General features: G+C 51.5%; 2 protein-coding genes across 5 annotated transcripts in view; one reads left to right on the top strand and one right to left on the bottom strand.

Annotated features, from left to right (window-relative positions):
• Positions 1-18,025, bottom strand: CDR2L (cerebellar degeneration related protein 2 like). The gene is made up of 5 exons (XM_048964797.1): positions 17,552-18,025; positions 8,394-8,506; positions 7,051-7,199; positions 6,082-6,246; positions 1-5,166 (listed from the first exon to the last, which is right to left on the bottom strand). Exons 1-5 carry the CDS (start codon positions 17,628-17,630, stop codon positions 4,281-4,283), a joined length of 1,392 nt encoding a protein of 463 aa, XP_048820754.1. The 5' UTR covers positions 17,631-18,025; the 3' UTR covers positions 1-4,280.
• The window catches only part of HID1 (HID1 domain containing), a 26,957-nt gene continuing 16,782 nt past the window's right edge, over positions 17,384-27,558 (top strand). For 3 of the 4 annotated variants that reach the window (XM_048964796.1, XM_048964794.1, XM_048964793.1), the window contains exons 1-4: positions 17,384-17,442; positions 18,041-18,146; positions 25,026-25,175; positions 26,240-26,410. In XM_048964796.1, the coding sequence (XP_048820753.1) occupies positions 17,399-17,442; positions 18,041-18,146; positions 25,026-25,175; positions 26,240-26,410 (471 nt within the window). In that variant the 5' untranslated portion in view covers positions 17,384-17,398. Of the gene's footprint in view, positions 17,443-18,040; positions 18,147-19,257; positions 19,425-25,025; positions 25,176-26,239; positions 26,411-27,558 lie in introns of those variants that run through there. The other variant, XM_048964795.1, reaches the window with a different exon arrangement.

Here is a 27,558-nt window from a genome sequence, read left to right as displayed (position 1 = left end):
GTGTATCTATGCACCTGTGCGCGTGTACCGTAACCTTTATTGACGCGTTTCCCAGATCTGGAGGAGAGGTGCTGGGGGGGAGGGGAGCACGGGGGAAGCGCAGCCCTGGGAGCCGGCAGCCGACGGCTGCTGAGCCGCGCCTCGTGACCGCGGGCAGGAGCGGCAGCTTCTGGCGCCGGGAAGGCGCTCCGGCAGAGCGCGGGGCTGCCGTCAGCACCGGTGTTTTGTCGGGTGCCGACGACGGTGCCTGTAAACCTGTGCGCGAAGTCAGAACGGTGCTTAAAAGCGGCACGGCGCTGCGCGGGGCTGGGCTCCAGCTGGGCGATGGGAGCTCTGAGCCCCGAGCGGGGCTGCAGGGTGAGGGTCGGTGGCTCCGAGGGGAGCTGGCAGCGCCGTGCTCCGGCGTGACCGCGTCTCTGGGTTTGAACCACGGGCCAGCGGGTGAGGATGGGTTCCGCTCTGCTTCCCCGGCCAGAAAATGGAAAGCTTGAAGGAGAAAGAGCAGAACCGTCAGAGAGAGACCGCGCCATCTGGTGACCTTAATTTAGAGGAGGAAACTGGTAAATTGCTGGGATTTGTTGCCGGAGGGTGGGTGAGACCTCCGAAGCTTTTCACCAACTGCCATTAAACGCGTCAGCGTTACCGCTGTGCTGGTGAGGTGCCAAGAAAGGCGTCACTGTGCGGTGTGCGGCAGGGCTGCGGACGGGGCGTGAAGGTCGTGCAACCACAGTGAGACAGCCTGCCAGCACCTAAAGGGAGCCTATGAACAGGAGGGAAATCAACTCTTCGGAAGAGTAGATAACAGCAGGATAAGGGTAAATGGGCTTAAGTTGAGGGAGGGAAGATTTAGGTTGGATGTCAGAGGGAAGTTCTTTGCTATGAGAGTGGTGAGGTGCTGGAACAGCTGCCCAGAGAGGCTGCGGATGCCCCGTCCATCCCTGGAGGTGTTCAAGGCCATTGGATGGGGCCCAGGGCAGCCTGGTCTGATCCTACATGTGAAGTTTGGTGGCCCTGCATGTGGCAGAGGGGTTGGTGATTCATCATCCTTGAGGTCCTTTCCAACCTGGGCCATTCTGTGATTCTGTGGAAGGGGCAGCCCTGCTCGTGCTTCATTCCCACACTGCTGGATGGCTCAGGTGTCCAGAGAGCCTTTGAAAAAGCAGAATGAGCTCTGCTTGGATGACTGGACTGATGGAAGTGTGCTTGTCTTAAAGTCACCTTCTGTATTCCGTTCAAACCGAATTCTTGACAAGCTGTATCCTTATTAACCTCGGTGCTGTGATCTGAACAGGGGGATTACTTTTGATGAATGCTGAAGTTAGTAGTTTCCTATTTTGTTGTACCTGCTCATTATAGTTGGATATGCTCTTGTTCTCTTCCTGTCCCGATTCTTGGGGTGTGCTATTAAATAGCTGCTGCTTTTCGTTAGACCAATCTCTGCAGCAGTGTGGTTATTTAACACTCCTCTTACCTCTTGTAATGAAGATGTAGAGTTTTCTTTGTAATTTTCAAAGCAATTCTCAAAGTTTAAATAGAAGGTGGGATGAAAGGTCAAAACATGCTTATTTTTTTCCTCCTTTGATTGCTGAAAGTCTAATTTAAGAAAAAAAATAACCGAGTGACTCTGAATCGCACAGTCATCAGGACATATATATATGGCCACTCATATTTTTGGATGCAGAAAGAATGCCCTCAGCACTTTGCTGAACAAACTGCAGATCTCTGGCAGCTGCTTCTTTCGCCAATATCCTGTTCCTTACATCAGTCATTTTTTGATGTCTGGTTTTCAGACAAAAACATTTGAATTACAAGTTTAGAAATGATGCAGTTTTATAAACTTTTGAGCTAACAGAAGAGTGTTTTCATCATGTGGCAAATGCTCCTAGTCCAAGTGCAACATGCGCATTGTGTAAATAATGCAGCAGTGTAGTTCAGCATGTCCCTCTGCTTTCTGCAAAGAAGCCTGAAGCAGTTATTTGACCCAAATCGTACATGATAATCAAAGGCATAATTGTTGTGCTGGACCTAAAAGTAAAAAGAGCTTTAAAGAAAGTCTGAGAGTAACAGTGTTTCTTTTTATCTGAGAAAAAAATGCTTGAAAATGTATTTAATCTGATGTATGCTTAACTGGGATGCTGATTCACACGCTATGGTTTAAAATGGAAAGTGAAGGCAGTCCTCTTCCCACGCATATGCAACAGGCAGGTGATTGCAGAGGAAGCACTGGCTGACTTAAAATGACATTGTTTCAGAGATCCCTTGGTACAAGTGCACGAGGGCACTGGAGCTGGTCATGCCAACCCCTGTAATAGAACAGAAACTGGGGGACACTGAGAAAATCAACGGGATGCAGCTTTTGTTGCCATTGTTCATTTTGTTTATTTATTTATTTTTAGTCAACTGCTTTCCATTATAAATAAATAAGGCATGAAGGTTCTCATACTGTTGTAGAGCTGGTAGCCACAATCGTGCTGATGGCTCCTAATTTTCTTGAGCCGGGGGCCGCAGGGCACCTGAAGATGCAGAGCGTGGAAGCAAGGAGCGTTTGGTGGTGGGGAGTAGAGGAGGCTTCTGGAGCAGGTGGGTTTGGGCATCGCCCCCTGCCGACTGGCCTCAGCGGTACTCAGCTTAACGAAAGACAAAGGACGGAGGGGTATTTTTTGCATTAATTCCGTTGTGAGTGAAAGAAAGGTAGCTCTTCATAGTGTCAAGTCCTGAGACCTGGAGGATAGTTCAGTTTTAACAGTCTTCCCCCTCCAAAGCCAAATTGAGACTGACATAAGTAAATGTTGCAAAAATCCCAACTATTTACCCAAATTTTTGGGATATAAGCTGGTGAAAACAGAATCCAAATTTGGCCTACAGTTTCTCTGGGCCAGCACAGAATAGGTAGCTTACACTGAACTGCTCATTTCTTGTGGCACAGTGCTCGGGGTGTTGCCTAAGCTGTGACGAAATACTGCTTCTCTGCCTAAAACATGTGTCTGTTCAAACAAGATCAACTTCTGGTTTATGAAAAATGGAAAGTGATGATTCCTGAGACTGCAGCAGCACTTTGGCTGTGTTTGCATGTCTGCGGAAGCAAAAGTGAAGAGATTCCAGTGCTGGAAAGTGAGCTGGAACATGAGAGGTGATGACCTTTGGAGACAGTCTCTCAGCCAAGATAGATTATTTTCAACAGAAGACTGAAATCTGTCCTCTTGACTGTGAACACAGAGCAAAAGTGTAGGGCAATGTGTGATCAGCACTGCCTGGGCCAGCGGTCCCAATGCTGTACGAGTGTGGTGCTTTACCACTTGCACTGAGTCACTGCTAGGTAGCTTTGCGAGCCCATGCAAGCTGTACTGGAGGAGCTTGCTGCGTTGGAGGCAGTGACATCCTGTTGGATAGCACAGTGCAGAGGGCTGGTACCCGGACAGTGAGGTGAAAGCATGTCTCTGAAACTGTAACAGCACTTCTTATCTAGCTTATGGGAAAGCCCTGGTAATCAAGTTCCTGCCAGGCACAGTGATACACCTGGGATGAAATACTGAGAGAGATTTAAAGTGAGGAAATCCCATATGCCTACAAAGTCTGGAGGGTGTGGAGTGAGTTACTAGGTGATACTGATGAAGACAGAATAATCAATTCTATGTTTCTCTTCAAGTTTTTCCAGTCGCAATGAGCTTGCATTGTAAACAGCTGAAAAACCTGACTGACAAGAGAATGGCTTGGACAGCAAGAACAGGCTGCCCTATGGGGAAGGGGAAAGGTGGGGGTAGGTCTCTTGGGTACAAGTGTAGGTTCTTAGCCATAAAACCAATGTGAAGGCTTGGGCTGGTGTTCTTGAGCAGCCCCTGAAGTTCTGATGGTTCATACTGCTTTGCTGCGAAGCCGAACTCTGGCTGCTGCAGTGCTGGAGGACATCCAGGCTTTTGCTCGCGTGTAACTGGACTGTAAGACAAGCTGAAAAGGATGGGGGAGGTGAACAGTTCTTTGTGGTGGGGTTTCTGTTGCTATTGAGAAGTCTGTCTCATGCAGAGATCCGTCATACAGATTCTGAAATCCTCTAACTACAATGTACAGTTTGTCCAACAAGTCACCAGAGCCCAAGCTTAAAAACACGAACTGAGTCTCTGTGACATTTCCTTGCAATTATACGATGGACGCTCCCTTCCCATACAAGAACATACCATGAGGCCTCTCAAACCTTCAAAGCAGTGGGGCTGGTGGCGTTTCCTGGAGCTGAAGAGAAGACTCGGCTGTTGGGATAGCAGGCGGGGATCGCAGAGGGGCAGGGCTCATTTGCTGCTCTTGTTTTTCACCTTTGTGGCATTGATGTCCGCTTTTGTTTTCTGGATGCGGGAGAAGATCTCCTTGAACAGAGCCTTGTACTCGGGCTGACTCTGCTCCAGCCGCTTGTCCACGGCCTCCACGTGTTTGCTGATGGTCTTCTCCATGGATTTTCGCTCTTCCAACTCAAACCCTTCTCCCCGGAAGTCTCTGAAGGAGCTATCACGAGAGATGGGGCGGGAGGTCTGCACCCCTGTGTGACGCACGCTGTCCTTGTGCTGCCGGCACTTACTCAGGAGCTCCTCGTACTTCTCCAGCAGGGCATGGTACTGCTCGTCCACCTCCCTCAGGATGGACATGCCCCGTTTGCGCACGTTGTTGGCATGCAGTGTGTAATTGCCCTCGTGCCGGCTCACGGCATCCTTGGTGACGATGGCATTGAGAGCTGTGTCACTGCAGCTCTTCCGGACGGGGTGGTTTGGGGAAGGTGTCATTGAGGGCCCGTGACTTTTCCCTCCCTCTTCCTCTGAGAGGTCGATGTAATCTGCTTCTGGGGCGTTATTCAGTGGCTCCAGGAGGGCCTCAGACAGGTTGTCTTCCCTGCTGAGCAGATACTTCTTGACTTGTTTCACCTGCTGCAGCTCCACGAGCTCTGCCTCCAGCTCCTTGATGCGCAGCTTGCAGTGCTCCATCTCGCACACGCGCTGCTCGAGGTCCGAGTATTCCTGAATCACAGAGCTGTACTCCCGCTCAACCCGCTCTTTCCGCTGCTTCTCCTGGTTCACCTGGGACCTCAAGGAATCCACCATGGCTTGGAGGCGCTCGTTCTCCCGCTCCAGTGGCTTCTGGTTGAACTCTGCTGAGGAGCTGTGGACCTGGAATGCATCTTCATACCTGGAAGAGTAGAAAGTGTGTGAGCAAATCAAAGAATCATAGAATCACTAAGGTTGGAAAAAATCTTTAAGGTTATCCAGCCCAACTCCAGCCCATCTGACCACATCCCTCAGCACCACATCTCCGCAGTTCTGAACACCCCCAGGAACGGTGACTCCACCATCTCCCTGGGCAGCCAGTTCCAAATCCTCCAGGTGAAGGAGGAGGCAGAAAGAGATGCTGATGTGATGAGTTGCCTCTTCTTCATTGCTCCCTTCCTGGGAAGCAATACAGTGCACTTCCCTCTTCTGTTGGGAGACCATTTTTTTCTCCTCAGCGAAGCGCCTGTGGCATCCCGTCTTGTTGGAACAGATTGAAAAAAGGAAAGCTCCATGGTTTCCCCCCCGAGGCGTGGCAGGAGGCGGGGGATACTGAACAGATTTCTACGTTACTGAAGGGCAGAGTGACCTTCAGAGCCGACTGCAGAGCGGCAACACTGTGGGCATGAGGCATGGAGGGACACTGGGAGGATGTGGGGGAAGAACCGCTGGAACACCAAGTGGATTTTGCTGGGGGTTTTATACCCTCATAACATCCCCTGTGCTGCTGTTTGTATCCTCTCGCAGCGAACGCTTTCAGTAAAAAACTTTACTGATTACTTATCTATTTAAAGAAGCCTCTATTATGGACAAAGCTGAGCAAGAAACATCCTTAGAGGGTCAGTGAGTTAGCACAGTGGCAGGGATTAAAGGAGGCTCAAGTGAGCAATAGTGCTGAAGGTGTTTGTGCAGCATGTGGCATACCTTCATTTGTGCTGCTGGGGCTATGGGAATTGCTGGAATTGTCCTGGAGAAAGAGACTGACCCTCTGCCTCCCTGCAGAGGCAGAAGGCTGTAGGGCCACCAGAGCCACAGCTCTGCCCTCCCTGCTCCATACCTGGGGCTGGAGCACAGCTCCTTCAGGCAGGGGAAGGTGTGAATGGTTCGGCGCCGCTCCCTCTTCTCCCGCCGGATGCGGAGCTGCTCCAAGCTCCGCATCTCCTCCACCTGCTTCTGCAGCTCCTCCACCTGGTTCTGCAGCCCCTCAATCGTTTCCGTCAAGCTGCGGAGAGAGCAGGGAGCAAGGTGAGGAGTTGGGCACAGCAGTCACAGATCTTTGAAAGGGTTTTCTTTTCCCCCCATAGAGAAAGCTGGTGTATGGAGATCTTAGCATGTGCCCTGAGGGCGTGAAGGTGCTTGCTGTCATGGCAGAGGCTGCTCTCCCTTTTGAGTGGTGTGGGTTGTAAAAAAGGGAGGACTACAGCAGAGCCAACGGATACACCAATAGAAGACCCTCTAACCTCAAATCTGTTGGTTGAGTCAGCTCTGAGACACGAGCGCTATCCTGGATTATCTCTGCACTACAAGGGCTCAAGCACTTTACTCTTCCTCTTGTTTCTCTTGTAGAAATAAACAAGAGACAGAAATTTTGTTTTATTCTGGCTGTGAGCACAGTTCCTAAAGCTGCTCCAAAACTCCCCCTCTGCTTTGAGGCTCCCTATCTGCACAGCTGTTTGCAGAAGATGCTGTAGCATAAGGACGTGGCTTCGTCTGTTTCCAGGGATGACCTTGGTCGTGAGGCTGTTGTATGAGAAGAAGTTATCAACAAACTGGTCTAGCTAAATGCTGGATCCGTGCCCAGTGCACTGCATGCTCAGAACCTCCCTTGTACCATCATGTGCTTCTTACTGAAGGAGGCTCATCCTCCATGCAGGAAGGTCTCTGTGCCTCTCTCTGCCTGGTCCCAGCTGCCAAACCTGCCTGATAAGAGAATGGTTGGAGCAGCAAGAGCACGCTGAGCCCTGGGGTGGGGGGAAGGTGGGATAGGGGTCCCAGCCTCACTGTGTGGGACCAGAGGAGGCTGTACCATTGTATCTTCTGTTGGGATGTCTTGCTTTCCAGCACGAGCTTCTGATTTGCCAGCTCCAGGTCCCGTGCCGTTAGGTCTAGCTGCTCGTAGACTTTGGCATGCTGCTCATTCATCTGCCGTAGCATTTCAAGCTGCTTGGTCAGGTACTGCAAGAAAAAGAAAAAGAGAAAAAAAACCACTCCACATCCCAAACCCAGGTTGTCTCATGAGCAGAAGTTCCTACAGCCTTAGCTTCATTGTGTCTTGTGGCCAGTTTATCCTCCATCTGACTGAAGCTTCTTCCAGTGGAGGAATTCCTGCTTACATGATTGCGTGTCTAAAACATGATTTCCGCGCCCCCCCCCCCCCCCCATCCTCTGTGAAGAGCACTAACCTCACTCTCTCTACTTGGCTTCTTTTTTATTCACAATACCCCAAGGAAATCAATATCCCTGAGAATGTGACCCTTTACTGGAGCTGAGTGTGCTCAGCCCAATGGTTACTGCATCATCTGACAGATCAATCGCAGAGGCTGCATTTCTGTAGGAATTCAGGCTGCAGAAAGTCTGAATCTGTGAAATGTGAGAGCTGTGGCCATAGCCCCCTTCCTGCAGCCTCTGCAGCAGTCCAAAAGCTTTCACCCCGCACAGCGTGGCACAAGGGCACTGGCTGGGATCAGATCCTAAATCTGGGGCTGCGAAGACACAAAGCCCTTCTCTCTGCTCCTTGCAGTGCCACGTGCTGAGAGTTCCCTGCCTGTCTCTGCCCCATGCCTTTGTAAATTGGTGGTTTCCAATCTTTTTTTAATTCACAGATCTCTGGAAGTCTTCCAGTAGATGCAAACCCGCCCTGCGCAGTGAGTTTAAGCCTCTTGGCTTGGCGCCGTGGGCAGTAATGCCCTGAGCCCAAAGGGTGCATGAAACAGCACTGCAGATTGCAGCTCTTTGAGAAAAAGCTGCTTTGTGCCTTGGACAAAGGAGGCTGTGTTCAGGGGGTGCCAAGGGGCTGGCCGAGAACAAACGTGATTAAGAGCGCCTGGAACCAAGGAAAAGCAGCAGCAGAGTGCTGAGAAATGAGCACAGAGGTTGGGCAGGAAGAGGCCACATGTGCCGCAGCTGCAACCAACGCTGGTGCCAAAATCTGGTGCACATCTGTGCAGGGGTGAGAGGGTCAGTCAGCCGTGGCTGGGAGCACCTCACCCAGACCTTGATCCACCCTGCTGCGGGCACATATGGAAGGGACTTCTGCTTCCATCCCCCATGGCACATCCCTTCCTCCAGTCTGTGCTGCTGGGATTGGCAGTGTCACTCTGAGATGACAGCAGTGACCCAGCCACTCCTGTCCCTAGTGTGTGTCCCCACCTCGATTTCCTGCACTTGCTCTTCATTGGTGGCATACATCTGCTGCAGGGACTCCTCCAGCTCCTTGTTGCGTTCCAGCAGTGTCTTCCCCAGCTCAGCAGCCAGGTGCAAGTCTGAAAAGCAGAAGGGACAAAGTCGCTGTGGTTCCTGCTCCACGCACAGCTTGCTTTGCACAGGGCTGCTTTAGCAGCAGGTTTTGATGCAGATACACATTTACAGGACATTCACAATCTGTCCTATTCCATCTTTGATAGGCTGCAGGAGCAAAGGGTAGCTGAGCTTGAGACAGCCTACATCACCTTTCTGCATGGCACCATGCACTGTGCAACCAGGATCAGACCCACAAGGCTTGGCTGAGGCTGAAGATCAGTCCCCCATCCCCATCTTCATCCCCATCTCCTGTGGGCCTGACTGGGGCTCAGCATCTTCCAGGATGAGAACAAGGGTTGGTGAGGCCCTGCAGAGCCTTGGGGATGCTCTGTAATGATATTGTTATCTCTAATGAAGGGATTACCATGCCTTCCCTGTCAGCCTCCATCCATCACCACTAACAGAGTGACATGAGCAATAGAATTGTGCATGGCCCCAGGGGTTGGCAGCCCTGCAGCCTTGCTGCACTCCTCCGGGTAGCTCCAAGGCGAGGACCAACGCTATGTATTCCCTTACTGCCACCTCTGAATGCTTTGGGGGAGGCTGCTGAGATGTTTGGGTGTTAGGAGGAGTGTAGGGAAAATAAACATTGAGAGTGTGAGCTGCTTAAATTACCGAGTTTGCTGTCTTGGGTAAAGAAACTCCAACCCAGGACTCTGTGATTCCTATGCTGGCCAAAGCTTGAGCTCCTCAGGTGATGCTGTTTGTGAGCCCGAGGTGGCACAGCTGGCTCTGATTGTAGACCTTTGCTTTCCAAGCAATTGGTTGTCTTTACAAAGCCCGGCCTCAGGCAGTTGTATGGGTGTTCATTTCCCTTGGTGCTCCCGGGGGGGAGTGTCTGGCTTGTTTGGTACCAGCAAGTAAGCCTGACCCTAAGGCTTCAAAGCAAGAAGGTAGGAAAACAGGTATAGCTGTGTGTTACTGCTCCTGCCCTGGTATTTTCTCAGCCCATCGCTACCCTGGGTCCCCAGCCTGCAGCTATAATGTGTTTTGTAGAGCCTCTGCTGGGGCTGAGAGCCGCTGTAGTTTCTCCCTGCAGTTAATTTGGATATGCAATTGATTGGGAAGCAGTGATAACTTATTAATAGAATAATAGGGGGGGAATCAGGACCCCTTGGGTATATCCTGTGCCTGGGAAAATTGCTCATTTTAGAAGTCACGTTGCAAAATGAGGCTGATGCTGGCTGCTTGGACACAATCTCTTACATGAGAGGAGTGCTAGGATGTGATCCTCCTTTTGGATAATGCTGTGGGAAGTGCTGCTGTGTTATTAGTTTGAGTGATTATTGCTTTGGCCCCAGCGGTGCTGGGGGCCATCTCCCTAGCAGCTGTTGTGTGTCCTCAGATCTCCCCTTTACCGTGGGAAGGGATTCTCAGCAGTGCCCTCATTCAGGGTGTTACTCTAGGAAATGTCTTTTTAATCATAGTTGTCATTGTCACACAGCTACCTGATCTGAGGGCTGTGGGCCCTCCTGGGCTATAGGGATGTATCATTCTAGGAAAGACTTCTTTTTGCTGAGCGCTGAATTTCTCTGGTTTCCAAAGTGCCCACAGGGGAGTGAGTGTTTGCTGTGCCAGCTAGAGATTGGAAAAACAGCCAGACACCAGCAAAGACAGAGGAGAACTTGTGCCTTTAAGCAGCTTGGGATAGTGTTTAATGGCACTACCACCTTGCCAGAGCCCCTGTCCTTGCTGGAGAGGGGCATGTTGCAAATCACATCTGTCCTACTTGATTTCTGAAGCAAGGAGAGCCTGGCATGGAGCAGAGGGCTTCAGGTAATGAGTCAAGTGTGTCCCTGTCCCTACGGATTACCCCAATGCTCTCTCGCCATATGGCATCCAATTTAATCAGCTGGAGTTGAGTTAAGTGGATTACGTAGTGTGAGTTCCTACACTGTAATTTAAAGGACTCAGCAATCATTTAATGGGGGAAATGGGCAGTGTCTGGGGACAAATGGGAAAGAGGAAAGAACAGGGGTGAGCTCCGAGGAGGAAATTTCTTTCCATTGTGAGCTTAAGGGCCTGAGAGATTCCGGGCTTGAAGGATGTGGGCGAATTGGTCTTTTCAGCATCACTGAACTGCCTCAGCAATCATCACGCACACTCCCTTCCAGCCGGCTGAAGCATCCCCCTAATCCTGTCTGCCCCACACCTGCTGAGTCCCTTCCTTCCCACCTGTTGTTTTCCCTGGGCTGTAGGAGGGAGGGGATGCTGAAGAGATGTGTTTTTATGTCCTCTTTAGAGCAGACTTATCTTGATTAGAAAAGCTGTGATTAGTTCAAGCAAGCTTGGGTAGCACGAAGTTCCTCTCCATAGAGAGGACAGCATCCTGGGCCTGTGTGAATTTATCAATGGGATGTTCAGCGGAGTAAGGACTGTTAAATTCCCCCCAGGCTTTTGTGTTTCTCTGTGCTTCTTCAGCACCAGATTGGGCAGCCAGTGCTGTGCAGCCTGTGCTAATTCAGCAGTTTGTGTGATGCCTCCTTCCCTGCTCTGTGCAGAAGGAGAAATGAAGCCATGGTGCTGAAGGCAGCACCCGTGAAACAGCCAGCATTCAACTTATAAACAGTGCCCGCAGGGATACCAGACTTGTGGAGGGGATTGGGGGAGACAAGTGTTGATCAAATTGTCTTGGGGAGGTGGGGACCATGACCCCAAGGATGTGTGCAGCCCAGGAGACGCCCTGCGCCCCTAAACAAAGATCTGCCTCTAGAGAGGGAGGGCTGTGCTTCCCTGTGAGCTTCTATGGGAAAGCAAGGAGAGAGAGCGGAGGGTGAGAGGGGAGCTGGGGTTGGATCTGGGCAGTGCCTAGCACAGGGGAGCTGCTGCTGTTGCAGTGTTTTTCCTTCATCTTGGGAGGCAAATGTCTTGCAGCTGCAGAGGTGACCCAGAGGTAATTGTGCTGGGACTGCATCACTGGGTAACACCCCCCCCCAAAAAGTCCTGATTCTGCAGCAGGTTGTCACTCTCTTAAAGAAACCGTGGAACAAAGCACAGGGTGTTCCCCTGCAGCAGCATCCTGCAGCAACCCCTGCACAGGATGATGTGAACGGCTGTGGGGCTGGATGCCTCCTGGCTGAGGCAGCTTGCGTTATGGCACACAAATCTGCAGCTGTTCTTGTGTTCCTGGTGCTGGCCTGCATCTCTTTGGGCACCCTGAAGGATGCTTTTCTCTATCCTTGGCTGCAGCTTTGTGTTGGGCAGGGAATGCTTCAGCAGCTCTTGGCACAACTGTGTCGCTGTCTTTGTAAATACAGCTTTCTGGAGGAAGCCACCACCTAGAGCACTGCTTTAGGCTTTCCCCCATCTTCTCTCTGATAAGAAACCCAGCTCTTCCTGGAGTTCTTGTTGGTCAGATGGGACAAATCATGTCCATATCCTTAGGAAACGCTGAAGTCTGGGGATTTTCAGCAGGGACTGAAGGGCTGATGCAGACAATTACAGAGGTTTAAGTGCCCCTCTGTCCCTGGGGAGAGCTGGTGGTGATCCTGAGCTGTGTGAGCCAGGCAGGCCTGCAAGGGCTGTTACAGGTCCTTGGGCTCACACTGTGCAGGGCTTTATGCAGGATGTGTCCTTTGGTTCAGTGTCTGTTTAGGAGTTACTTGTGGTCCTTTCCTAAAGAGCCTGCAGTGAGGGTGGCTGCTCCTGCTGCTGCCAACAGCAAATTCACCTGCTGAGCACTGGGGAGGAGCAGCGAGCAGAACCCTGGTGCGTGGACTCTGGAGGAAGCGCAGGGTGACTGTGAGCTGATGGATGGGGTAGGCTGAGAGTTAAGAACTGATGTTTAATGTTGTTGACGTTTAATTTAATTGCATTTGCTGTCTGCTCCATTACACACGGGTACTTAGAGTCAAGGGCAGGTGCAATTATTCCTTTCAAAATCTAAATAAATGATGCGATACTGGTTTACCCCAGGGTAGGGTGTGCTTACTGCTCATTTATTTTTCTCCTTAGTTGCAAGAGATTGTGCTGTCTGGATACATTACAGTGAAGATCAGCTTTTGTATATCTCTTACTGCTGCTCCATGACAGGTTGTGGAGGGAATCAGTGCTTACCCCTTACAAACCTGTGCAGGGGAATGTGCTGGGGTGCAGATGAAGCAAGTGTCATCACACATCTCACAAACAACCTACAGGCATATGTGGAAAAGCCATGTCAGCATGCCCATTCAAAGCATGGCTCCAGTTGGGCTGAGCTAGTGCTGGGCACATGGGCAGTTCTGTTAGTCTAATGAGATTTGCTGGATTGCCTGCTTGCTTTTGTTTTTCTTTTTTTTTTTTCTTTCTTTTTTTTTTTTTTTCTTGCATAGTTTGTTCTGAACCTATGGGCTGCTTTTGGCTTTGCAAGCAGCCCTGGCAGGGGGGAGCTCCTGTGACCACAGAGATGCATTTTGCAGGGGCTCAAGACAAGCAAAGAGTAACAGAGTGGCTCTGTCTGGGAAACCTTGGTGGGCAATGAGAGCAGTGACCCCACCTGCTCCCCGGCAGCGAATCCCATCCCGGAGCAGGGCAGGGGCTCAGGGATGTGCTGTCTGTACTACACTGTGCTGCAGAGAGGCTCTCCAAGCGTGGGCAATAAGTTAACGCCTGAGCCCTAGGTTGGCTGCCCCGGCTTATAAGCTGTATGCATCTACACCAACTCATCCACAGCAGTCCCATCCTGTGCCCACAGCCATCGACTTGTGTTTTGCTGTATCGCTAGAGCATGATAATGCAGAGCGTGCTATTAGACCACGGTTGGGCTGCATCTGTCTTTCCCTACTGCTCCCTTATCTAAACAGCCTCCATGCCTGTGTTTGCCTTGTAGGCTAAGATGGTTTCTAAGAGCTCGGTGACTGGTGGAGGCCCTGGTTGTGCACGTGGACCAGAAACCAGAAAGAGCCCTAAATAAATACATAAAAGGGAGATAAGGAGAAGAAGTGAGGAAAGAGGAGAGAGAAAGGAAGCCAATACTTTCCTGTGGGCACCCTCCCTCCAGGCAGCAAAGCTCTAGCTAATTAATTATGTTGGGATGTGGGGAACCATGAGTAGAGAGAAGCTTTTACTCTTAAAGCTAAAGACACAAATGCATGGACTTCTGCCATGTGGGAATCTCCCTGATGGTTTTGGGGGCAGGAGGCTGTAACTGACCCAGCACTGGGGAGGACAGCACCCCACCCGCAGCTATTGTTGGCTGGCTTGGCTGCTCCTGCTGGAGGGAACACAGGTCCTGAACAGTTCTGGGGCAACCAAGTTCAGCACAACTGCTACAGCTGCCCACAGCTGCAGGTAGAACCATGGATGGATGCCATCCTCAAGTTTCCTTGGCCCACAAAGAAGCAGCGGCTGGGGCTGCTGTGGGCAGGAGGTCCTTCAGGACAGCCCTGAGGCTGCAAACACACAGTAGTTCCCCCAGTTCTGCTTCTTCCCACAGCTGGAAGTATGTGCCCAAGGTTCAGCAGTCATAGAAAGGAGTTTCTGTGTCAGACAGGCGGCAGGTCCTGGAAGTCACTGTGTGGGATTCTTACTCCCTGTTTGCTTGCCTCCTTCACATAGCAGGACAACTTACATTCTAGGAAAATGCATATGGATATTTTCTACTCAGAATTGGAGGCTCTCACCCTTTCCTCTCCTTGAAGACTAACCAAAATGCCGCCTTATTTCCCTGTGTGTTAGTCCTTCTGATCATCTCCAAGCAGCTCAGCAATTAGTTAAACTTTCTACTTCCACAACCTGCCTGCGGCAGTGCACAGCTCTGAGTGGCTCAGCTATGCAGGCAGCACCGTCCTGCCTGCTGCGGGGATGAAGGCAGCAGGCTGCAGGGCTCACCTGCAGAGATGGGCTGCCAGGAAGGCAACATGAGGGACACATTTTGGGGTTCTATCTGCACCCCAATGTTTGGGCAAGCAGAGTGTGATTGCAGCTGTATGGACCACCCTGTATCTGATGTCTGGGTGATGCAGAAAATTGATGGGTATGGTTGCAGCTGGTTACCGGTGTACTGCTGACCCTGGGTCTTCACGTGGATGAGTGAGGAGTGTGGTGCAAGCTCAGCACCTTGTGTCTTTTTTTCTTAGCAAAGCAATCAGGTGCTTGGCAGGAGGAGGAGGAATTAAGTATCTTAAATCTGGAGACCTTTAGAGGTGAAAGCCATAAGGTCCTTAGCCTGCACTGCAGATGGTTTGGCCCAAAAGTTTCTGTGGCTGCCCAGGAGGAGAGGGCTGTTGGTCTTGCAGTGGTGTTGGGATGGTTCTGGTTCCTTATCCTGCTGGCTGACACACTGAGGCTGTATTCAGGCTCCTGAGAGTGTTGGGAGCCCTCCTGTTGGGCTGCACTCTGTCTTAGACCTGAGTGCTGGCAGAGAGGTGGGAGGCTGGGAAAATGTGGAAAGGTGGAGACCGAGGCCAGAGAGCTGCCAGATAGCTGCTGGGTCTGTTCTGCTCTGTGTGCATCCAGATGTGTTTCTGCTGGCACATGGCCTTCTGAACACAAATGCTTATGATGAGCTGAAAAGACATCCTCACTTGTCCCCAGCTCAGATTATCTAATTTTAGCTTCTGTTCGTTCTCTCGGGATCTGGTTGCACATACACCCTGTGCTCAGGGTATGTACATCACCTTGAACAGTGTGGGATTATTGTTAGGGAACAGGTCAAGGGTTCTGGAAGGCACCAATCCACTTGGGTGTGGTGGGAGGCTGGGGTCTGGGTCCTGCTGCCTCCAAGGCATGTGATGGATGAAGGACTATGGGTCCTTCAGGAGGGAAAGAATAATTGGAGTTTGTTCTCTTGGGAAAACTGATTTGATTCAGCAAGCCAAAGCACTGTGGAGGATGGGGAGGAAAGTAACAGGTGCTCAGCACAGAACTGAAAGCATGGTTTCCTCCGTGGTGCTAAAATGGTTAATCAACATAATCATCGTGGAGCTCCTGGTTAAGCCATCCATTGCTTAGCAAACAGTTTTGGGTGTAAGTATAATAAATATTTGATGCTGTGAGAAGATGATAAGGCCAGCAACCAACTGATGCACAGCAGAACCTTCTCTCCCTTAGCTCACGTTGCTGCTCCCACCCTTGCTCCCAAGGACTAGTCTCTGCTTTTGTCATCTGCCTTCCTGGCTGCTGCCAGCCATGGTTTTGGCATGTCCCTTGGCATGCTGCTCCTCACAGTAATGCCAGCACAACTCTTAATCATGCTGCACTGGATGTCTTGCATTGTGCTTCCACTCCTAATTTCCAAACTGACAGCGTCAGGACTGTACCATCTCCAAGGACCTCTGGATGCTGCTATGGCAGGCATGGACCAAGCCTGGCACTGTCCTTCATAGTGCATTGTGCAAATTAATTATGGTTGTGATTACCCCGCAGGACCTTTCCAGCTGGCTGATTTCAGTTACAGCCTTCTCCATCTCTCCTAAGTTTGTGCAAGCCTGCACAGCCCCCATCCTTACAGAGACAGTGAGCCCCGCACTTGGGACTTGCTTTGGGTCTGTTTTCCTCCAGTCCTGCGTCTGCTCAAAGGTGGAGCCTATCCTCAGCGTGAATTTATCATCTGGAGTTAGCTCTTCTGCATGTACATGGCTGGGACAGAGCAGGGAACCTGGCCAGCAGCAGGAAGGTGTTCTTATTGTTGGGAGCCAGCGCTGACTCACGAACCTGACACCAGAGACAGCATTAGGCTAAAAACCTGAGTCCTGTGTGGCTCAACTCTCCCACTACTCATCTGTAGTGCTGCTGCTCCTCAGTCTGCCTCCTGCCCCTTGGGCAGTGCACAGGTCCCTGCTGAGCCAGGAGAAGATGTCACATAGAAATGTGAATTTCTGAGGAGTCGAAGGCTGCATGCTAACCCAGCTGATAGCTCTATCTTCTTTCTCTGCCATGGTTTAATCTGAGCGTTGTGTTTGAAACAAGAGGGCCTAGTATCCATCTACTAATACTTCCTGTTAATTGAGAAATTGAGGTTAAAAAACAGCTGCACAATCCCTCTGGGCTGGCTATCATTCCCTGCTGGGCCACTGCCCTGCAGCTGAAGCTGTGCAAACTTCAAATCATGACATAATGTACTGGAGTGATGGTGGGCAGAGGCACTGCAGCTGGGCTGCAATGTCCCCGCTGGCAGTCAGCTGGTTGGAGCAGATGTAGAACCATAACACATGTAGAGCATTACACGTCAGAAGGGCGACTGCGTTTGGGTACCAAAAACTCTTCTCTATACATTGACAATTCAGTTCATTCTTTGGCAGCTGCTCTGAAACACAACTTCTTTCAGCTACGTTGACTCAAAATGTGAAGCTAAGCATTCAGAAAAAAGAAGCCCCAAATATACACAGGTACTAACTGTACAGCTTAGGATAAACATTACAAAGAGCTAGTGTAAATGCAGGCAGTTACTTCAAAACAAATTACACAAGTGAATGCTTATCTTTCTCTGGCAAACCTATTTTTGCTGTTTGAACCTTGGCATTCCTTTCTCTCCTCCTCAATTTTTCCCACTTTTATGGCTGACTGAAGAAACCTCCAGAAGTAATAAGGTTACTTATAAGCGTTCTTTGGGATTAAGCTTGGACAGCAAGAGCTTTGGGCAACACTTCCAGCACCTACATCTTAGCAGTACCTTATTTGTAAGATCTGTAGATCTGTTTCTAACTAGTGTGCCTGACGACTGCCTACAGCCAGCTGGAGATGAAGGCAGTGTCAGAACTATCCATGTTGGATTCTGCCCCCAGCATGTTTTCTGGGGAACCAGCTTGCTGTACCGCCAAAGGACACCTGGCTGGTGCTGAGGGCAGATTTGGGCTCCCTGCATCTCAAACTTTCCTTACTCAGGATGGCTGTCGGGAGCAGCAGAGCTGACGTTTCCATGGAGGTGAGGCTGCAAGATGAGATGCTGGGTTTGCCGAGCAAACAGAAGCCTTGAGATAAGGTATCCCACCCCTCACTCAGAGTTTACCTCCCACCTCCTGTTTGTTTCGTTTTTTTCCTCTCCCCCTGGGCTTCCACCCCTGGCAGCTGCCTGTCCCCCCCATCCTTACCCTGCTCCAGATCCTGCTGGTCGTACCAGGGCTCCTCTTCCTCGCTCTGAAACTCTTCCATCCTGTCAGCACTCAGCATTTAGCAGCAGGAGCCGGGGAAGGCGAGCAGCATGCGCCGAGGGGGCCCCACCGCCGCCGGCAGCGGGGATGGAGGCAGGGATGGAGGCAGGGATGCGGGCCGGGAAGCGGGTGGTACGACGTGGCAACCGGCTCCTGGCCGCTGCCGGGCTCTGCTTCTCCGAGGGAGGCTTCTGCTGCCGCTGGGGCCGGGGGAGGCTCCAAGGGACGGGGATTAAACGGGGACGTAGCCGGAGGGGCCGGGGGATGCACAAAGGAAGGAAGAGGGCCCGGCGCAGCCAGGCAGATCCTCTCTCCGCAGCTCGGTGGAGACCTCTAGCATGGAAATGCTGCAAGGAAAGCCGGCGACAGGGAAGGGGGGGCGAGGCCGATCTCCTCCTCCTCCTCCTCCTCCTCCTCCTCCACGCCCAGCCGCCCTCAGGCTCCCCTCCCGGAGTGCGGGCATCTCTGGCTCCCGATTCGCGCTGCTGCGGGCCGGGGCGGTCCGGCTTTACTGCGGGAGGCTCTGCGGCTTCGGGTGAGTGTCAGCCTCCTCTCCGGTGGGAATGTGGCGTTCTCACCTGGTTCGGATGTGTTGGTGTGGGTGTGAAAGACGGGACCCGTATGAGCAGACCCATAGCATCACCTTAGCCTGGTGTCTTCTCTACAGTGTCCTCCATTTGGTAACCTGATAAGAAGTCAGTGCTTGTCCTCCAAGCTTTTCTCTTTTTCTCGAAGGCAAACTTCTGTTTACGTGATTTGTTTGTCTTTGTTAGCCATGGAGTCCATCAGAGACTCTAAGGTATGAACTAATGTGACAGTGTGTGTAGATGGATTTTTACCTTCTGTGTGATGGAGCTCCCAGATTTATACCCAATTGCATTACCTGTAGTGGTGCCTACAGGAAAGGCATGCAAGATGTTTATGCAAGAGCCCAGAAAAGATGTGATCTGCACCAGAGAGCTTCCTCAACCCTGCTGCGAGCAGCTGAGGGTCCCTGTGTGGTTAAAGCAATGCCTGGTGCTTGGCCCTCGTGTGCAGCAATGGAGGAGGAAAATAACACGAGGAATAAGAGAGAAATGTTGGGTGGTTCCATTTGTCACTCGATGTAGTCGATCCTGCGTGATTTCTGTACCGGTTGCATGCCAACAAGTGAGAGCTCCCACCGCTTGCTTTAGCGGGCCAGCGCCGTGTGTTCCTGCAACACCATCCAGTTCTGCCTTCCTCTAAGAAATGAGGTCTGCCGAGCTGCAGCTCAGCGCCCCGCAGGGCGCTGCTGTGGGTGCGGGTCTGCTCGGGGCGGAAAACAGCAAAGCTGTAAAAGCAGCGGTGAGCAGTGCGGGGCAACGCCTCCGGCCCACGGGCTACAGAACGTCCTCGGCTCAGGTAGGGAACTTCAGGGGGAAGAAGAGAACGAGGATGGGCAGAGGGTGATGGGTGAGGAGGAGAGCGGGCTGAATGAAGGGGGTGGAGAGTGGAAAAAGGACGTGGGTAAGAAGGCAGAGGGAGCCGGGGACAGGGAGAGAGGTTTGGAGGAAGGGAAAATCGGCAGAGCGGCGCGCAGGGAGAGGAGCTGGGGATGGAGGGGCGGGCAGGGAGAGAAGGGACGGCAGCGCGGGGAGGGGGGGAGAGAGGGGCGGGGAGGGGCGGAGCCGCGATCCGCGAGGGTTTGACAGCGGGACGGACGGATGGAGGCGGCGGGCCGAGCCGGAGCGGCGGCGTGAGGCTGTGCCGGGCCTCAGCCCGCACTATGGGCAGCGCGGACTCCAAGCTGAACTTCAGGAAGGCCGTGATCCAGCTCACCACCAAGACACAGGTGAGGGCCGCCATGTCGCGGGGGGACCGCCATGTCAGGAGCCTCCCTGAGGCGGCCGAGGGCCGGCGGGCCCGAGCCCCGCGGCGGCCCGGTGCTGCGGGCTGTGCGGGGCAGGCTGTGCCGTCACCGCGCCGCGCGATCCGCTCGGCGTTTGTGCGCCCGTTGCGGGTGACGCTGGTTGGAAAGGACGCTGCCAGCCGGGCTGCCGGGGCGGCTCTCCGCACGGAAGCGGTCTCCGCACGCGGCCCGTGGAATGACGCTGTTCTCCCGCAGGCTGCGGTGGAGGAGCGCGGCGGGAGGCGGTCGGCGTTATGGCCGCGCTGCTCTGAGCCGCCTCCGGCCGAGGGGCCGTAACCGCAGCCGTGCGAAGGCGGAGATGTGGAGGAGGTAGGGGCAACGGCGGGGAATAACGTCAGAACGGGGTGTGGGCAGAAAGAGAGGAAGGGCGAGGGGAGGGGGTCTGCGAGAAGTCGGAGTGAGGGCCGGGGCGGCTGGTAGAAGGTAGGGTTGGAAGAGGCTTCGCGCTGTAAAGCTGCGTTCGCCGCTTGTGTCTGCGGGACCGGGGTTTGTGGGAGCGTCACGACAGGTTTTTCAGAGCAGACGCCACGGAATCGGAGAAGCGGGTGAATTAACCTGAAGGAATTCTTCCAAGTCTTTTTTGGTTGCCAGAATGCTTCGGGGTGCCGTCGGATCTGCGGGGCCGTTCTGTTACGGGGGACGCGCTTACCGAGGAGGCCGGGGGAGGCGGATGAAAGCCGGCTGCTCGGCGCCTGCGCTCACCGGCGGGATCGTCGCACCTGCTGCCCGCGGAGCGCAGCCCGCGCGAGGCGGTGCCTCCTGGTGCCAGCCGAGGGCAGAGCTCCCCTCCCCCATTTGTTGACGTGTGCGCGAAGGAAGGTTCTGAGGGGCCCTGGGTAAAGGGAAGAGAAGCGGTGTCGTTCTGGTCCGGATTCATTTCGCGTCTTTGTGTCTACGTGAGCCTGAGCGCCATGTGGAAAAAGGGCGGGGTGTTTGTTGGCGCTCCCATGTTTACACAGCGCAGAAGGGCACCGTTGTTCGCATGGCCGGTGTGCGCGGCCGGGCGTGCAGCCGCCTGGTGCGCGGGGACCTGGATCCGAGCGGCAGCGATGGACGGAGTCAAATCCCCACTTCGGGACTGTTAACTTAAAAGGCACTTTGCTTTCTGGGCAACGTCTGTTTGTTTGTTTTGTTTTTTAAGTCTTTCATTGGGTAACTGGACAAACAGATTTTTGTCAGATCTTGGGTAAAATGAAACCAGGAGCTAAGTAATGTGCTGTGCCACGTTTGGGAAGGCTTTTGAGGGGAGGAAGTGGTCCAGCAGAACACAGTTTTGCTCGCTGGTGAAAGTTTGGAGTTGGCGTAATTAATTTTTCTTGAATCTATAAGTTTTCATTGATTAAAATGAGTGTTCCACATGAACATTAAAAAAAACCAAAAAGCAACAAACAAAATTGTCAGTAATGTAATGCTTCAGTGCTTGTAGCACATGTGGAGCCTGGATCTTGAAAGTCAAGCCAAGGGTGGGCAAAAAAGGTGGAACTGATTTTCAGTTGCCAAAGAGAAACTCTGAAGATGTAAAAATACTAAAAAAGAAAAATCACTTCAGAGCGATTTCAGAGCAATGTCAGTGATGAAAAAGGTACCAGAGGAAAGGTATTTGTTTATGCTACAAATGTATGATAGTGGTCACAGGCAGAAAAAGGGGTTTGAAGGCTTTCTTACATGATGCCTGTATTTCTGTATGTTGCCCACTTCTATAAGAGTATTCCTAATCAATTTAACAGTAAAACAGGTGTGCCCTGTCATTTGGGATGTGTGGGTTCTCCCTCACCCCCAGGAGTGCTGCCTGCATGGCAGGTGAAGGGACGTGTGGGCTGTGGGTGGTGGGCATGGAGCTGAAGCTGAGGGAAACGTGCTTGCTTTTCCCAGTTGGGGATTAAATGATTTCTTTCTTTCTCCTTGATGCACAAATGCAATATTGTGACGTGCTGTTAATTTGAGCCTGATAGAAGTAAATATTATGCTTAGAGAGAGATTAGTTTCTGAGTAGCCTATTTCTGAATGTATTCAAATATGTAAGTCTTCTGGGTTGACGAAAAGTGACGTTATTGTTTTCCAACCAAAACTATATCTGACTCTTAGGCTTTCAATGCCAGGACTCCACAAATCACATTTTCTTTTGCTGTGAGCAGAGGCCTGGCAAAAGACTTGTTTGGGATCTCTCCTCGATTTCCGTCCTGCTGGCGCAAATATCCTATGAAAAAAAAAAATCACTCTGCACTGAGAGCAGTGTGGAGCTGCTGTCCTTGGCAGCAAGAATGAAATCCTGCTACTTATTAACATTTTGAATAAATCTGACCTCGGGCTTTGCTTTTCACAGTGGCTCACAAGCAGGTGGTCAGAGGTACCTGCACGCTCCCTGCAGGGCTGCCTGATCTCCTAGGGCTCAGTCTGGTGCCGCGCTCTGAATTCTGCCGCATTTGAGTGGAAAGGAGCACGCTGCTGTTACTGTCCGAGTTTGTTTAGTCCTGTCTGGAAAAGCCTGGTCAGAAATTAGGGCTTTGAGTCCCAGAAGAATGGTAGTCCCTACCCCGCGTGCCTTGAGGTCTGGGCTGGTCAGCATGGTGGCAAGAAGTGAGGACTGGAGGATGGTCTTCCAATAGGGGCAGTTGGGAATGGGTGCTGGATAAGAAGGTGTTGGGTGTCCAGGAGTAGTGCAGAGAATGCCTGGGTGGGAGGAGGGTGCAAATGCTCGCTCTGCCTGAGCTTGTGAGGGGTTATGTGAAAAGTGAGGAGTTATATGTGAAAGTGGAGGTGATAACAGCTTTGGGCTGAGGACAGTAACAAGCAGGGGAGGCGGTGCTTCGGGCCTTTTCCTGTTTGTAGGAAGTGGTCAGCACTGCGCTGTGATCTTTCTTCCCACGATGTATCCTGTTTGCTTAGGATTGCTTGTTCAGGGCTGGTCAGTATCTGGCAAAATGCTTGTAATTCACACGGCTTCCTTTTCTGATTGTTGCAGTATGTGTGGATGGCGCGTTTAAAGCATCCAAAATCCCCGGTTTATAACTATTGGGGAAGTCTGGAAATCTGGGGAAGTCTGGAAGTGTCGGCAGGACTGATTCTGCCTTTGTGTAGCCAGCGTGCAAACGGGAGGACTTTAAGCCTTGTCGAGGTGAAGGCAAAAATAAAAATCTCCCTTGTCCACTGTAAGACATCACATCCACTTAATGCTGCCTGCTGTGCTCACAGCAGCAGTCAGTACTGCAGTCAGTTCTTTCCTTTGGTGCAGACGTGGTTCAAGCAGCAGGTGATCAGCGAATGAGGCTGTTCCAGGTCGCTGTACTTCCCTTTTCTGCGTGCTGGGCGCAGGCTGTTGGGTGAGCTCAGCACGAGGAGATGGATGTTTAGATCTCTGGAAATGCTATACGCAGAATACAGTCGGCTTTAAAACGTCCACCCGTGTTCTTTTGAGGAGATGAATATTACGTGCATCAAGTAGCTTTATGATGCCAGACGGTTAATTAGATTGGGGGGGCTGCAGGGATGCGGGTGAGTCAGTACTGAATCCTAGGATTGTACATGGGATGCCATCTGTTGGATGGGGAGATGACTTAATGCAGCTATTAAAAAGCAACGAAACGGTGTTTTAGCGTAACCTGCTTGCCAAGATGGCAGGCATTGCTGCTGCAGCATCCAACACTGCGGCTCGGGTGATTGCTGCTCTATCTCCATGTAATTCTCGTTGGAGACAGAGTTGTTTAATCCATTATAGCTGTCATGCTACCAGCTGTAGAGCGGTGCTGTGTTCAGCCTCCAAGGAAGCTATGGTCAGAGAATGGTTCTGTGTACATTGGAGGGAAATGGTTTTCTTCTTCCCCTCTAGGTTAGAATGAAGCCATTATTTATGCATGATCTTCTGTTAGCAGCAATTGCTGCTCCCTGCTGTCGGTGGGAGTGGCTGTGGCAAGCAGCCAGTAGGTGCACATGGCAATTAGCCCTACGATTGTGGTGCCCGGTTTGGAAGGGGATGTAGGGAGTGGAGGATGTTTCCTGCGTTATACAGATCGTGTTTCCAAATACCTGACTCTTTTTGAGGAGCGTAATTAGAGATCTGACTTGCAAATAGCTTTTCTCCTCTCTCCATTTAGGCGTTTTGTGCACAGATTGCAAGGTAGTGCAGCTCTCTTGCTTGCTTAGGAAGTTGAGTTCTGCTGAAAGTCGGCTGGAGGCACTTGGCTGTCCTGCAGATCCCTCTGAGGAGCAATTGTCTTGGATCCCTTAGAAAAAGTCTCTTTCTTGAAAAGGGGCTTGGTGGGAATTTGGTTTATTGGCCAGGTAATAAAGTGGATTTCAGCATCAGAACAGTGTTTGAGAAGATGCTTTAACTTGTGGATTTGGTTTTGAGTGGAGAGTGGCTCAGGCTGATTCATTGCATAGCAGAAAGGAGTGGGATGAGCCATGAGCCTCTCGGGTACAGGAGCACGTAGGAGGAGAGCCTGAGGGCAGTAACCTGCTGCACCAGTCTGGCAGCCGCCTGCTGGCTCCTCTCGCTTGCTGCCCTCCGGTGGTGGTGGTGTCGCATCACCTTCTGTGGGTTCAGGTGATGCCGTCTCTTCTCATTCAGTTACAGGGGAGAAATGCAACGCTTCTCAGCATCAGAGCTGTGAACGAGCTGTTCTCTCCAGCGTGGCATCTTGGCTGCGTTAAGAACCGCAGCTCAGAAGCAGACAATGCTTTCTGCCTACTACGTGGAGCTGGGAATAATTCAAGTTAAACATGCATTTGTGGTTTTACCCCTCTTCCATCCGACGTGATAGACCCAGCACAGTGCTGATTATCATCACCTACAAGAGCTGCTCTTTGCTGCAGAGCTGCTGTGGGGCAGAGGCTGGATCATGGAGCAAGGGCTGCTCCCAGGTATGAGAGGACAGACTTAGTCCATGGATGTGACCCTAGTTGGATTGCTTGTCTTGACCTCCTCCTTCCACTTCGACTGCACGATTAGGGCATTTTAAGGGTAAGACTGTGGCTGACGCTGGCTGCCCTGAGTCCCATTACCAGTAAATGTTTGGTTCAGGAAGATCAACTCAGTTGCACTATTGAGTGTTTTCAGGTGGGTCTGTCAGTTCTTTGTGTTTGTGCCCTAACATGGGACATCCCCAGTGGCTTCCCCAAGGCTTTGATTACAGCAGAAGTAATTCTGTTGTGTGTGTTGCACGTGACAGCAGCCCAGACCATGTGTGTTAATCAAGAACTGTGCACATGTGCCCCGGCTTGCAGCCAAGCTGAGGCCTTGCATGTGTTGTGATTGTGGAAGACATGGAGTGTCCAAGTCTGATGCACTTGGTCACGTAAATGTCTTGCTTGTTACCCCCAGTGCTGAGGGAATGGTCTCTTTGGGAGGTCCCAGAAGCCTTGGCTCTGGTAACTAAAAAATCTGGAATGTAAATCGGTGATGCTGTTTTATTTGTCCTCTTCTGTTCTCTGCGGCAATGGTCACATCCCTGATCCAGTTGCACTGATGTTTGGAACTCATGGGATGGTGGTTCTGCCTCTGTAGCTCTGTCTGTCTCTCCACAGCCTGTGGAGGCAACAGATGATGCCTTCTGGGACCAGTTCTGGGCAGACACAGCCACTTCAGTGCAGGATGTCTTTGCCCTTGTGCCAGCTGCAGAGATCCGAGCAGTGAGAGAGGAATCGCCTTCCAACTTGGCGACTCTGTGTTATAAGGTAAGGATGGCATTATCCTCAGTGCTGTGCTGGAAGGAGGTGTCCCTTCACTGAGTCCTGTGGCTCCCAGTGGGGATTGGTGCCCTATTGTCTCCTTGCACTACATACTGCATTTGCTTGTTCCTGTCTGCCCCCAGTGATAACTCTGTCTTGCCTCTCAGTTTACCACAATTCTTCCCCTGTGCTGTCTCCTAGCTTCTGACAAGCAGCAGCTTCTGAATTAAGAAGAGTTGGGGCGATCTAAACTGACCAGTAATTCCTTTGGCTCTGTGTCTTCTTTCTACAAAAAGTGAGGCTAAAATGTGGGCTGTTCTCCCTGCTGGAATTGGTTGTGTTAGGAGACCTGATCTCTGCAGCGCTGCGTATCTGGGAGCTGTAGATTGTAAGATGTTGTGGTCAGAGCAGCCTGCAGACTTTTGCTGGTCTGAAGGCCCTGACCTTTGCCAAGCATGATGTGACATTGGACCTAGCAGCCTTGTGTGTTTGTGAGAGCAGAGCAGCATGGCTGAGATGCCATCTGCAGTCATGGCTGGAGACAGCCTACATCCCTGCTGTGCAGGGTCATAAACGTGCCTGGAAAAATATTTACGCGCAGTCATGGAGTTGTGCGTGGATGGGCTGAGTGTACAGACAGCATTTACATGCCCATTAAGGCAGTGACGCAAGCTTGCAGAGTCAGTGACCCAGACAGTCTGCTATGAAACTAAGTGGAGAATACGACCCCGGGAATTAAAAAGCTGCATGGTGAACCCTTAGTACTATTTCTGCTTCCAGTGCTGGAGGGAGCCCACAGGTGCTGTGGTTCTCTATCCATGCAACATGTGCTGTGTGGGTTACCCTAACATGTCAGATCTCTTGTGCTGGAACAGAAGAAATTGAAGAAGGTCTGGCTAAGATTGTTTACCCCAGTGTTTCAAACAGCAATGGAGGCTGTATTATTGAACTCAGGGAAAATGGATTCCAAGCAGTGCTTATAAATCCATGTGAAGATGTCACCAGCAGGTCAGAACTGTGTGGTTCTGCTCATGTTGATGTTAATGCTACCTGCCTTTTGTTTCCTGCAGGCTGTGGAGAAGTTGGTGCAGGGAGCAGAGAGCGGCTGCCACACAGAGAAGGAGAGACAAATCGTCTTGAACTGCAGCCGGCTCCTCACTCGTATCCTGCCTTACATCTTTGAGGACCCAGACTGGAGAGGTTTCTTCTGGTCAACTGTCCCTGGGGCTGGCCGAGGAGGGGTCTGTCTCTTGGCACTTATTCTCCTTTCTGGAGGGTGAGCGGGAGGAAGCAAGGGAGCATTTGAGGACAGCTGCACTGGTTGTTATTTCTGTTTATGCAGAAACTAGGTGGCATCTTCTAAGTCAGTTTCTTTTCTTTGGTTCTTGGTATTCTTCCCCTCTCAGCTGCTCTGCTCAGCACAGGTTGCTGTGTCATCTGAAGATTTCACTTGGGTGTGTATCTGTAGGAGAGAGCTGGTATGTGAGGGATGGCTTTTCCAGCATGGAAAGTGTGAATTGAAATCAGTGTGAAAAGGATCAGGATAAAATGCTTTAGCGTGTTCTGCAAGTAAGAGGAATACGGTTGAAAGCATAGCTGAGGTAGGCTAGAAATACACGTTTACCTGCTTTCTCTCTTGGCAGCTACTGTTTTATGCATGAAGAGTGCTTTCCTGGAAGTTTCTGAATCTGCAGGTCAGCGTGACTGTGCTGAAATACGTGTTTTCCCCTGAATGTTACGTGTACTGCAGTGTTTTGGAGGAGGTTTATAGGAAATCAGCAGTGGTTGGTACAGTACAAACCTGGCGCTATCTCTGCCTGTTACCTCTAATCTGTTTTGCCCGAGGCCACTTCAAGGGGAAAAGAAAGCTTTTGCTAACAGCACTGCTGTGTGATCTGTGTGATTGGGAGGGTGATTGTCCACCTTTGATCCCTGCAGAGGCTGAGAGTGCTGGAGAGTATTGACTGTGGAGTTGCTAGATCCTGCTGCTTTGGGAAGAAGCACCTGGTGTCTGATGCCCTGAGCCAGCAAGGCTGCCTGTTACAACTGCTCTTCCACCTTGTTCAGCAGCTGGAGGAGAGAGTTCCTCTGCCTGAGAGCAGTGAGGTCACCCCAAGGTGATCCAGCCCGGTGCAGCCCTCCTGATGCATCATGCCTGCTGGATGCCAGAGGAGCTGTTGCGGTTCACATTGTCCCATCATTCAGTCTCATTCAGAATCATTAAGGTTGGAAAAGACCTTTAAGATCACCTAGTCCAACTGTCAGCCCATCCCCACCACATCCACTGGCCGTGTCCCTCAGTGCCACATCTCCTCGCAGCAGCTGTGCCACTGCATCACTGCTCTTTCTGAGAAGAAATTTTTCCTAATATCCAACCTGAACCTCCCTT

The sequence above is a fragment of the Lagopus muta genome, chromosome 18, assembly GCF_023343835.1.
Source record: "Lagopus muta isolate bLagMut1 chromosome 18, bLagMut1 primary, whole genome shotgun sequence".
Lineage (NCBI taxonomy): Eukaryota > Metazoa > Chordata > Aves > Galliformes > Phasianidae > Lagopus > Lagopus muta.
The sequence above is the reverse complement of the archived record's forward strand: the minus strand, read 5'-3'. Positions and strand labels throughout refer to the sequence as shown.